General features: G+C 35.5%; 1 protein-coding gene across 2 annotated transcripts; it reads right to left on the reverse strand.

Moving 5' to 3' along the window:
- On the reverse strand, positions 1-12,283 carry LOC107491692 (CLIP-associated protein). 2 transcript variants are annotated; one of them, XM_016112589.3, is made up of 22 exons: positions 11,582-12,283; positions 10,241-10,396; positions 10,074-10,136; positions 9,396-9,464; positions 9,082-9,241; positions 8,121-8,282; positions 7,493-7,590; positions 7,204-7,278; positions 7,043-7,111; positions 6,875-6,960; positions 6,683-6,800; positions 6,336-6,434; positions 5,900-6,254; positions 4,312-5,763; positions 3,962-4,221; positions 3,314-3,415; positions 2,702-2,806; positions 2,455-2,529; positions 2,306-2,374; positions 2,104-2,172; positions 1,146-1,247; positions 1-421 (listed from the first exon to the last, which is right to left on the reverse strand). In XM_016112589.3, exons 1-22 carry the CDS (start codon positions 11,912-11,914, stop codon positions 260-262), a joined length of 4,239 nt encoding a protein of 1,412 aa, XP_015968075.1. In that variant the 5' UTR covers positions 11,915-12,283; the 3' UTR covers positions 1-259. The 2 variants fall into 2 exon arrangements, with proteins under 2 accessions (XP_015968075.1, XP_015968074.1); XM_016112588.3 differs by having other exon boundaries at positions 3,962-5,763; positions 11,582-11,949; positions 12,095-12,282.
- Positions 12,284-13,161: the final 878 nt, after the last annotated feature.

Consider the following 13,161-nt stretch of genomic DNA (forward strand, 5'->3'; position numbering starts at 1 on the left):
TGAACCACTAAAAGAATGTAGTACAATCAAATCAAATAATGTTTACTCAATATACATTACATGTGTCACTGTATTCCACCAGATCACCACCAGCACCTCTAAATTCGAATAAACATTGGCACAGAAAAAGTAAAGACCAAAACTATATTTTATAAAACAGAGGAAACGGACCTCTAAAATTCATGCACGCAAATATACAAAATACACAACAAAGAATAATAACACCCAAAAATCACAAATTTACTTCTGAATGAGCATGCTAATCATGAGAGGCATCAATGGCTTTGCCTGTCCTCGCTTGTGAGATTCTATTCGCATAAATAGTGACCAACTTCAACTGTGTGCTGTTAAGCCCTTGCAAATATGGCAAGAATGCTTTCCCAAGCATGATATAGATGTCCACAAGACAGAAAACAACGGTCTGTAACCATCCACCACACAAACGGATGGAGAAAAATGAGGAAGTGTAGAAAAGGGGGAAAAAGGAACAAGCATAAAACCAGCCTACAAATTTTAGCAATAGAAACAATACACCAATCTTCTCATTCAAAGAAAATATTTTGATTCAGTCAATCAATTTCATAATCCTTTTAGTGGTGTATATTATGATATTATTGGTTAAAAGAACAAAATCATATTCAGTATCTGAACTGAAGCGTGTTTATGAAATTGATTAAAGAGGGTAATGAGTGCCAATGGTAAGGAAGGAGCAAAGCAAGTTTAAGTGACACAAACATCAAACATCAACATCACTAGACAAGGAGTTTAAACACTAAGAGGAAAGAAAGAACAATTTAATTTATGAGGATACGCCAATACCATCCGTGGCATTGGTGACGGGTTTGTGGTCAAGGCCAAGAGTGGCATTGCACTGATGATGAGAGGCACATAAAGGAGTAACTAGTGAAGGTACTTCTATCACTTAAAAGTAGATACATTGTATACTGGCATCATTGCTTTTTACCCAAAAATACTTTTCTACTAATGATGGAATATAACTATTTTAAGGTGCTAATGATGGAACATAGCTGCATTCATCTGTTACACTGATCTCAGACTGATCCACAAGGAATTTTTTACAGCCTGAATTTTTTGTATATTTAGTAGAGCACAATAAATTATTTCAGGCAAAAGACCCTACATACCTTGCGAACATCTGCACTCTGGTTTCCGAAAGCTTCAAAAAGAGCAGGTAGAAATGAAGGTAACTGAGCCATCAGTTCCTCTTGAGACAGCCGGCCAACAAGCTGAAGAAAGAAATCAAATTACGTTAGAATGATCATAAAGCATATTTGAATCTTGTATAAAAAACGCTCCTAAGAATGAAGGGGTCAGAGTTTAAAATATTGGATGTCGTAAGGCTGGGGTACATAAACAAATCATAAGACAATAAAAAGCATGATCCATTAGCATGTGGTTATCACATCATTAACTGATTGTGCTCCTACTTTTTAAGAATCAATACAGAATTCAACCATGCAAAGTATGTATGATAATTCTGAATTCTCATTCAAGGGGTAAAAAAGGAATGGAGAAAAGTGTCTCTGTTAAGGGCCATTTCTGAACAACAATGAAAACTAAGGAAACAACCAAAGAACAAAGGAAATGGCATATTGGCTGAGTGATCGAGGTAACCAAGATGTAAACATGAAAGAATATAATAAATAACTAAACAGGGAAATGCAAGGATAAGTTTTATAACCTAATATAGAATATGACACAATAATATGCGGCATTTGTTAAATAGGTCAGGTGACTTGCTAGGGGTCTGTAGCCTAGCCTGTAGAAAATAAGTTCAGCCTTAGGCCTTTTGAACATCAAGAAGCATAAGGAAACAACGGCTATAATTTAAGTGATTTTTTATTGTTTTTTGGAATTTTTTTTTATTTTTAAATTTCAAGCCTTCAAACAGGTTTCAAACCAGGGTAGAGTTAGACTTAACAACTGGTCAAACTTAATACTTATAAAATAGTCTATAACAGGTTACAAGCCAAGTTGATGACATTGCAGATCTGGCCCATCTCCACCCCTAAATATGCCCCCACACTTCAAAATATTGTTGACTTAATAGGGCACTTTTCCAAAACAAAAGAAAAAACAAACCTTTGTCAAGCAATTTATGCAAGTGACAAGAGTTTTCTCATCCTCTGTAACCAGAAGAGGGACTATAACCTGCAAAAATTTAAATTTAGAGCATCAGCTTAAACAAAGCAAAATCCAGCAAATCCGCTTTCTCTCAAAGATAATCACAGGAAGTAAGGACAACCACAAAGCTGGGAGAGAGAAAAAATCAAGAAATACATACACTTAAACATCTGAATGGATCATACTGGGACAAAACAATGTTCAGGCAGTGCTCTGATTCACTTGAGACCTAAATGCAGGATGTAAGGCTGAGCCAAGGAAAAGAAAGGAACTATCGAAAGACAAACTAAGACAGGATAAAGTGTTTACCTTCGGAATTATATCTTTTGTGACATGAAGCAGCTTCTCAATTACAATCTCAACTGAGTTCTCCATTGCATCTTTCTGCAGAAAACAATTTTCATTTAAAAATAAAAACAAAAAAAAATCATAATGATATAAGTGAATGTCCCAGAAACACCTATAACAGGTATCTATAGTTGCAAACACTGATAATATGAGATGATAAAAGAATTATTTGAACAAGAAATTGAAGAAATGAAGTGAAGAAGAAAACCTGATTTTTAAGCATCTCAACTATCAGTGAAAGAGAAAGCTCTCTGATTGAGGAATCTGAATCATCCAGCACCTCAAGAACAACTGTCAAAATCTGATTGAAGTACTGCAAGCACAACAAAATTATTATCACATAAAAGACAAATCCAAAGATAAATTCGTTGTTGATTAACAGAATTGAATAAATTACAGTTCTTTTGGACATAGAACTTATCTATTCAACAAGATAATGGTTAACTGTTAATATCACACAAGAAACCAGTAAAACTTCACCAGCCAATACAGATGCATTACAAAGCTTTTATTTATGCAATGGGTTGGGTGGGTACAAGGCCTAAATTAACCAATATAGAAGTACTTAAAAGTTTTCAAACAAATCATAAGAGTTAGCTGCATTAAAAACATTTTTACAGTTTAACCTTTTTTTTCCCGAGAGGTTGTCTGAATTATTACAATAGGAAGATAGACACATAATATTAATACTAACTATTAAATGAAAACATCAGTATCACTGTAAAACAACTTCTATATATGGTTATAGAATTACGGAATTTAATGGACTACTACTTTTCTTTTCAAACTACTATAGAGACACTCATGAAACCAAACATACCTTAGTCCAAACAGAATGATCATTTGTTATAGAAGCGTCAACTAACTGTTGAAGTGCTGTCCGTTTACTTGAAATAGGGCTGCCATCACCCTCGCTGCATATCTACACAAGAGAACAGCTATATATTTTCAATTTTCAGATAATCCAAGAACACAAGCAACAATTAAGCCTTGTCATGTGACATAACCTAAGATATAACTTCAAAAATAAACCAAAAGAAAAGATCAGTCCCAAGCCACATTAAGTTGTCTCCACTTTACTTGAAAACACTAATACCATCTGTTGACTAATTATAACTGCCACTTTCAACAGCTGTCTCAGAAGTCATTATCAAAGTTGACCGATGTATAATTAAGTATGTAATGATTTTTAATGAATATTGTGTTACTATCTCTAGAATAATGCTATAATTTTACTACATCAAGTTATTGGACTCCCAGTGGGTTAATCATCATGTCTTTAGGGTTTTCTGCATATATTTTACAAACGTATCACAGGAATCTTTTAAGTTAATTTCCTATTTCTTATGTGCATTTTGCTGCTCTTGGAGAATATCTTATAAGTCTCTCAGTCTCAATATATATATACACACATTTCAAATAGTAACATTATAAAGGATATTGATTCTCTAGTAGTTTCAAAACTCACCATATGAAGAATTTGAGGAATGCTGGGTCCTGTGTCAGTCATGGAATTAACCTTTACAGCTTCAGCTAAGTGATGGTTCAGTTCCAATTCAGAAGAATGTTCTTTGTCATGTACATATGCTTCAGCATCATTTAATTGCTCTAATGACACCAGACCATTATCATCAAGATGAGGAATTGAAAGACCCTCATAATTCAAGCTATTGTCCACATGTCCAAGTTGGCTAGTTTGAGAACCAAAGTTTTGTCCCACTGGATTAACTGCATATGCAAGATCATTAGTTTTTGCACCAACACTCCCACTAGTGGAATCTGTCTCAAGATTCTGACACAAATGTTCCTGAATTTCACCTGAAGCTGTCTGGCCAAGACTGGCTTTAATCAGGGTTGAATCTTGAGAACTCCACTTTCTGCCACTATCACCATCTAAGGAACCAGCAGAATACCTTCCAAGGTATTGAGCTTTTCTAGAGAAACCAACATATCCATCTTCTGAGGATGACCCCACAACATCAGATGGATCAAAGGAAGACTTAGAACGCCGATCTTTCTTGCTTTGCAGATAATTCATTAGGTCTACTTCAATGCGAGGAGTGTATTGTTTAAGTGCTCGTCTCAAAGAATTTTGTTCTTCAACTGACAAACTAAGTATGAAGTTAAGAACTGCAGTTGAATCAAAGTGGGAGTACACTGATATAATGCATGTAATGGCATTTTCTTTAAGTTTTGTATTTTTATCATAAACCAATGGGGCTAACTTGGCAAGCCATAATTTTAGGATGCCAATATTAGCAGCACCTTCTGGATTCATTGCATGCTTCTTAAAAGAACTGATGGCAAATTCGATAACAGCCAACTTAGCCTTGGGAGACCTTTGTTCATCTAGTGAGCGTAACAATGCAGGTAAGAGTGAATCTATACTGTAAGTTTTGCTAACAACTTCCAAGGTGGTTGAACAAGGCTGTCTAACAAGCTCTTTAGGGTCTATTAAACGTGAAAAGACATGTGGCAATATTCTTTCCATGTAACCCTCAAAAGGCTTTCGGCATGCTGCAACTATATCCGCAAGAGTAGAAAGAGCAGCCTGTGCAACCTTATGATGGGGATCATCCAAATGCTGGAAAAACAACTTCATTACCTTCTCAAAATTTTGGACAACTTCTTGAACCCCCTTTGGACCTAGCTGCAACAAAGAGTGAAGATAATTGAAGGCAGCAACCCTGGCAGACCAGTCAGACCCTGAAGTAAGTCCTTCACTCAAAGCTTCATGAAGAGATGCTGGACCATCTGAATAATTTGACACCTCTCCAAGAGAAAGCTGGTTATCATCAAAACTCCTCCTCCTGCCAGCAGACATACGCCCAGTAACATTCTTTCTCAACAGCGGCCTCTGGAAATTAGGCACATTACTATTATGTGAATCCCTTAAGTTTACATCTCTATATGGAGCATCCAAATAATGCTTATCAGTGTTGGCCTTCATAAATCTCCTAGCCTCTCGAATGTCACTATTATCATCAAAAGAACGTCTTTCCTGTAATCTTTCAGAAGTCCTTTTACTTGAATATAAAGATAATGATGATAAAGTCTCAGCACTGACATTACTATGATATGAAAACTTGGCAGAATCTTTCGAAGCTTGAATTTGAGTGATTATGTCAGATAAACCAAGACCACCATTTCGATTACTACTTTTATTGATGCCAGAAGTAGTTGATTCTGTTGTTGAAGAGCTTGCTAGATGATTAGACGCAGGAACAGCAGCTGGGAATGGTGGATCACGAGATGATGGAGGGTCAACTCCTGCACTAGGGGCAATAAGAGAAAAATTTATCCACTCATAAATAATTTATAGAAACCATCATCAACCGATGAATGGCAAAAAATCCTGAAAACTAAGGTAGAAATAAAAGATTCAACAGGTAAACTTATTTGGTACCTAGATCCAAACTTGATGACCGGAGAGACGAATTATGCTTATCAGACAAATCCAAGCCTCTAAGCATGCTTTCAATAGCAGTGACCTTCTGTTTGCTAGCATGCAATACACTTTCCAAACTGCGTTCATTACCCTTACCAAGTGACTTAGCTTGTGAAAGAAGTATGCCAGAAGAGACAGATGTCCCTGATGATACACTTGAACTTCTATCCATTGCGACAATAGCAGAAGTTCCATAACCAGGTACATTAGAGGAAGCAGAGGCTTGACTTGGTAAAGTCATCAGTGCGCCTTTATCACGAATGGAAGGGGAAGCATGTCGCCTATGTATTCCTCCATCCTCTTCATTTATTAACTGTAATTTTTGTCATTTTAAAGGTTACTTAAACAACAAAATATAGGAACCAGTAACACCATCCAAATCTTAACTACATACCCTCTGGATTACAGGGTCAAAGGATGAGAATAAACGTCGAGAACGCTCTGGCCAAGTTTTTGCAAACATTCTGTAGCATATCCTTGCTGTAGATCGTACCTATCAAGCCTCATCGAAATCATTCTCAAATACGCATAAATTGACATGAATAAAGAGGTCACGTAACAATGTCCTGTAATGAATATGCAAGTAATCTTCTGTCTAAAACCAATAAAGTTTGATAAACAAATATAAAATGGTTTAACGCATATTTGCAAGACATTTATCAAACATGCTACCGACTACCAAGCATGAACTATGACACAACTATTTACCAAAAATCAAATAACCTGGAACTATAAAGCTACCTCACTCATTGCATCTGAAACACAACACTTTATCATATCCTCGTATAAATCAGCTGATCGATGTATTTCTGGTGCATCAGGCCAATGTTCTAGGACCAAAAGGGCATATTCACAACACCTGAAATACAAAATATACTGATTGGGGGGAACTAAACTCTCATACACGTCTTTCAAATAGTTTATAATTCATACCTAGCACGAAGAACTGCATTTCGATCATTCTTTGCGCAATCAGCTATACGAGGAAGCACACGAGCAACTTTGCAGTTGCGCAGCATCTATCAAAGAGAAGACAAGCATGAAAATGGCATATAGCTCGGAGGTAAGAATATGCATACACAATTAGATATATAACATTACCGTTTTTATGCAATTATCTGCTGACTCTGCAATTACAAGCACAGTAATCACAACCAGCTTGAAAAGGACCTGATTATTATTAGATCAAGAATTAATAAAGATTCTGAAAGTATCAAATCGTGATAAACTACTGATAATTAAAGAAAACAATTAGAACTTACTGGTATAAACATTTCAGCACAAGCTTCAAAATCCCCCAAGAGTTCCTTGGATAAAAAGCAAAGTAGATGGCAAGCCTAGAACAAAGCAAATAGCAAAAAACTAAAATCAGGAATGTGGCAAGAACCTGACCGATATACAACGTCCTTTGATGCCAACAAACATATTAAGACAGGATATAAACTTGTCAAAGTAATGAAGGTTAAGCATAATACATAGAAAGCAGGACCACTTTATAAGAGATAGAATTCACCAATCTCTCAAGTTTTATTATAGAAAAAGTTAGTGCACCTGCTTCACAATGCTAGACCTTCTGTCAGACAACTGTGTGCTCAAAGGTCCAACAAGTTGCTTCAAGAGTCCCCGGAAACTTGGATAATCAGCAACACCTGATAAGAAATTGAGTACAAAGATATACTCAACAATCATGATATAGAAAACACAAAATAAAATTGTAGTAGGCTTCATATGTCTGCGAAAATTACAAATGAATAAAACATAAAACCACTATACTAAAATAATAGTAAAATGTAAGTGAAAAAGCCAATGAAAAACAAAGCAGAGAATTTAAATAAATAATAGCTGTCTAGTTCAATAAAAATCTTGGCTATAATCAATTTAGTTTGAAAGTGCACCCCAATCCCGCCAAGAATTTTTGCCTAACTAAGAGTCTAAGACCCTCAAGATTCGGCCTCTATAAGACTAGTACAGCAGTTGTAGTTTAACTCCCTACTAGATTCAGCAAGTTTTTGATAATGTTTACCAAATATATATCCAAGTTCCGGTAGATACTTCTCATAATCTCATAATGAATATATATACTGCAATGGAAAATATATATGTATAAACTATAACAGCAAATGTTCTTAACATTCATAATTCTGTGAATAATCCTGAAAAGGAGTTAAGAAGCACCAACCTCCTAGAACAAGACCTTCAACTCTCTGCATAGCAGCAATACGAATTGACCAATCTTTTTCTGGTACAAGAGTAGATGCAATCTTCTCAATTTCCCTGGTTAACTCCTTCTCTGAATATACCTTGATAGGGTCTATAGGCTTCTCAGTAACGTCACCTTCCCCTGGTCATAATCAAATAAAGAACACAAATTGAAGAATAATAAAGAACGCAAATTGAAGAATTCATGTATTAAATAAAACAAATTTGACTAACAAAAAGGAACAATAAGCTTATATAGCATGCTTGCAAGACTATACACAAATATGAACAATATACAATGTAGACCGCATGTACACTATTTCATTGACAAAATGAAGAGGAAAATATTTACTATTTGGTAAAAACCGGTCAGATCCCAAGACTAACATCTAACTAGAGGTCAAAGCTGATCATGCTGACTAAATATGTTGAATTGCCGACTGCCCAATGAGACACGCTAAACATCCAAATTTGTATTAACTGATCAATGCACAAAAGGAAAAAATAATTACCTTACCACACCACAGCTAATGCCATTTGGAATAGCACCCTTTATAACCACAAGCTGACAATTTTAACAATCCAATTACGATATGGAAGCTTGTTTTGGTATCAGGATAGAAGGAGATCAAATGACTTTTGAATATGAACTACCATGTGATACCAATAAACATGTCCATAGTAGACATATTACTTAGACATTTTAAAAAAGATTATACAGCACTGTCACCATTATGCAGCACATCTCTAAATGAATAAACGGGAAACAAAATATAATTGAAGATAAAATTAAAAGGCAAAGTGGCCAAGTGAAAATGATAGTGCTGGTGCAAGTCTGGAAGAACAGAATTTATTATAAGCCATAATCCCATATATAAAATTTCATCAAGACTAAATTAGAATAGAAGAGTTTATGAACCAATAACTGCAAATGTTCTAACCTCCGAATAGAGAGGTCTCCCTTGATGAACTTTTAGCCTTTGGACTACTTTTCTTGGTATTTAAAGGCTTAATTTCCCCAGTGATATAACCACTCGGAACACCATCTGAAGAGCGGACTTTCGGTTGAATTCCCTCTAGCCTGGCATTAATATCTTTTACCTGAAACCACCATGATGCAATGAGTAAGAAAAAGTAAACTTTGAATGTAGTTGACACTAAATCTAAAATGGCCTTCAAACTTCAGAGGTCTAAATTCTTGAGCTTGAGTGTACGTAAAATATTAAATGACATTATGCGATTCTTTCATAATTACCAAAGATGATGGAAGATTGTGGCGTTGAAGTTCATCACGAAATTGAGGGCCAGCTTGAGCATACATCTCCTGTAAAGCAGATAATAATAATAATATTCATATAAATCACTATCTTCATACATGAATTTATCAACAAATTAACCTTGGTTTATTTCAAAATAATATCAATTAAATAAAACAATGAACCAACAATTGAAACAAATATAATTCATTTATTTATTCATATTCATAACTGATAAACAACAGAAAAAATAAAAATACATAAAACACTGTAAAAACTAAAAGGATTTCAAACATTGAATCAGATCAATTCTTAATATTATCCATATGAAAACCACAAGTTTCAGGCTTTGAAAAAATAGTATAACTTTCTTTCATATATATAATATCAAATTTTGATATTGCAATACAGCCAACAGTACACACAGCATGATTCCAATATCAAAAATACCGAATCACATCACTAATTAATCCCACTTCCATTCTCTCATTGTTTATGCTAAAAACAGCAGTGTTTTTGAAATACTTCTTTATTTATGGCTAAGCTAATGATTTAAATTAATCACTGATAAGCAACCTTTATCAATACCTAAGATAAACTTAATATCCTAATGCCATAACCTAATCCTTTAGCCAATATATACAATATTAAGTTATTTCAAGATAAGGTATACCTACCTCAATGCACAAAATAGCTGCATCACGAACGGCAGGGTTTGGATCATTGAGCAAATGCAAAACCTGACAATTGATAGTTGTGAAAGGAGTTAGTATTTCATCCTAAAAGTATTTTAACGATAAAAACGTACAAGAACTGCCTATCTAAAAAAGTTCAATCAATATACAGGAGGAAGGATGGCCCGCTGAAGTGGAAGCTCAGTAGATGAAAATAGATTAATTGCTGATGTAACAGTTCGTGTGAACTCCTCTCTGACTCTCCAACTTCTGTGGGCCCACGCAGAGGATCCTGCTCGTTCAACGATTATTGTAGGAGAAGAAACCTACAGGTGATAAAACTATTTCAATTTCAAAACGCATGCAAAACATAACTACTTAGAAGTATCATTTTCAAAATGGAGTTCAGAATAGATCCAAGAACATTTTGCATATTAGTGCAGTGTAAGGAAATCACCCAAATGTCACTCCAATATAAACACTCAAGCTACAATAAATTCATATAGAAATAAAGCCTGACTCCAACAGATTTTCAATGTTAAACTCCCTTTATTTGGTGATATATCACTATCCAGATTTTGCAATTAAACAATAACAATCTGGAAAAAATAGTCATTAGTCCTCTAAAAATATCTCCAGCCTTACTTGTTAATAGGCCTACTCTTATCCATGGACCATTTTAGAAAGGAAAGACAGTTAGCCTAGAACTTTCTATGGTACACAATTATTATTGAATGCATACTCATAAGTTTCAGCAGGTATAAAAACATCCTTATCTCTCATCATGGGGAATAGCATCAGCAGGTCTTTTGAAATACAATCACAACTGCCAGCAGACTTGTCATGAATTGTGGTTTAGGGATGTAGACGCTATGATTGCAGGCTTTAAAAATTATACTTTAAAGGATATTAAGATTTAATTAGCTTGTTCACTGGCAGATGATAATTGCAGGAAGAGTGCATCATATGCTTCCTCTCCTCTAGAATAAAAGCTTGAATGGCGCAGAGAGTCAATTTGTTGGATTTAGAGGCACCACAATTTAAAATGTGAAATATTAAGACATCAGAAGAATAAAATAGAAGGGGAATTAAACCTAAAAACAGAAAGGTTTTTGACACCATGATGATGCCCATGCTCATGCTCTCATGATGACTGCATTGCTTTGCACTGACATTACAACATAATACTCTACATCCGCAATACAAATCCCGAAGAGATCTATCTTAAGGCCAAGCAGCATAGGTCACAACCACGATAAAAAGAATAAGTAAAATAAATTGTGTTGCATAATATAGAATAAGGAAAAACCTAGACAATAAATTGAACCCTAAAGTCTTAAGATTCTCCAGACAAAATTCAAAAGAGGTTAAAAATCATCATCCTTAAGCAACTACCTATTCTAAATTAACACCTTAACAATCCAAGCAGTTCAGCTCACACTTCACTCTCTCACCACTCGCAATCCAAATGAAATTCTACACTAATTTCTGCAACTAAAGTGGACATGCACCTCCATGAGAGTGAGCAGGAGCCTGCGGGCGGCATCACGAACAGGTTGCTTGGCGTCACCGAGACGATCGACGACGGCCGGGAGTAGGGCGTTAAAATGGAGCTTGAAGTGGTCGCCGGAGAGGACTGCGGCGGAGGCTAGGGACTGAAGAGCGCCCTGTGAGACCCTGAAGTTGTTGTCCTTAAGCAGATCCATGCACGAGTCCACAAGCGACGTAACCTCCGATGACGTCAGCGCCTTCCTTGAAGATTCTAGAACCTGGTGTAGTCTCTCCACTCCCGCCATCCGCTCCTTCGTGTCCTTCGCCCTCGCCAGTTCCAGCGCCTCCTCCATCTCTGCGCTCCGATCTGGTGCAGCACGATGCAGATCTGGTGCACCGATTCAACAAACGAATGTGGAAAAAGAGGCGCAAAGTGAAGTGAATTGCTAAGGCTTAAGTGAGAGAAAATGTAGAGAGAGGAAGATAGATAGTGCAGCGAGCGATTGAGATTGAGATTGAGATGAGAATTTTACCGCTAAATGTAGCGGAGCCGTCAAATTCAGAGACGCTTTTGGTGTTTTGTTGCTTTAGAGAGAGAAAAATGATAGCGACGGAGAGAGAGAGAGATTGACGGAGAAGAAGCAGACGACGACGATGAGTGAATTTGAAAACTGTGTTTTGTGGTTGCGGGACGTTGAAATTCTGACCACAGTTTGACTCTTATTTACCATTTATGCCACTGTGTTATTTTGTTTGCTTTTATACGCTGTCTCACTCTCATTTTCTTCGCTATCCTTTCCCATTTTTTATGCCATGGTCTCTCTCTCTACGGAAGAGAGGGGAGGGGGGGAGGGGGTGGGGTAAATGGAAGGGCGTGGTGAATGAATTATTTCAAAACCATAGAGTAAATCATAAGATATTTCATTATTTCAAGTTTCCCGTCCATGAAAACAAAAAAAAAGCTATTTCAAGTTTAATAATTAAATATAGCCAATTCTACTGTGCCAATTAGGGTCAAATTTGGTCGAAGTTATTTTTTTATAACATTTTAAAATTTTAAAATTTATTAGTTTTTATATTTTTAAATAAAATATTAATTATTTAACATTTTTTATAATTACACATTAAATTTTTAGGCACTATAACAAACATCCATAATTATTTATCTAGATTAGTTTGATGTATAAAAAAAATCATCTTTTATATTTATATTGTTCGTTAGTGAAAGTAATAGTTGTATCTATACCAATATATAAAGCCAATATCAGAGTTTGGTGTCCAATTTTTAAAGACACCATTTACCCTCAAATAATTTATTTTACAAATCAAATTTATGGACAAAATAGTAATAATACATTTTTGTTTATAAGTAACAAAAAAAGTCATTAACCCATTAAATAACTGCTGCAATCGTGAGGAAATTAAATAACTGCTCCACTTATAAATATTCACTGTTGTCGATCCTTTTTTCTGCATCTTGCTATCTTTTGGTTCTGACATGCATTTACTAAGAAAGGGACACCTGTAAATCATTGTGAGAAGATTTGACAAGGAAGTTGATACAATTTCTATGCCAATTCTATTACCAAATACAGGTGCC

The sequence above is a fragment of the Arachis duranensis genome, chromosome 6 (assembly GCF_000817695.3).
Source record: "Arachis duranensis cultivar V14167 chromosome 6, aradu.V14167.gnm2.J7QH, whole genome shotgun sequence".
Lineage (NCBI taxonomy): Eukaryota > Viridiplantae > Streptophyta > Magnoliopsida > Fabales > Fabaceae > Arachis > Arachis duranensis.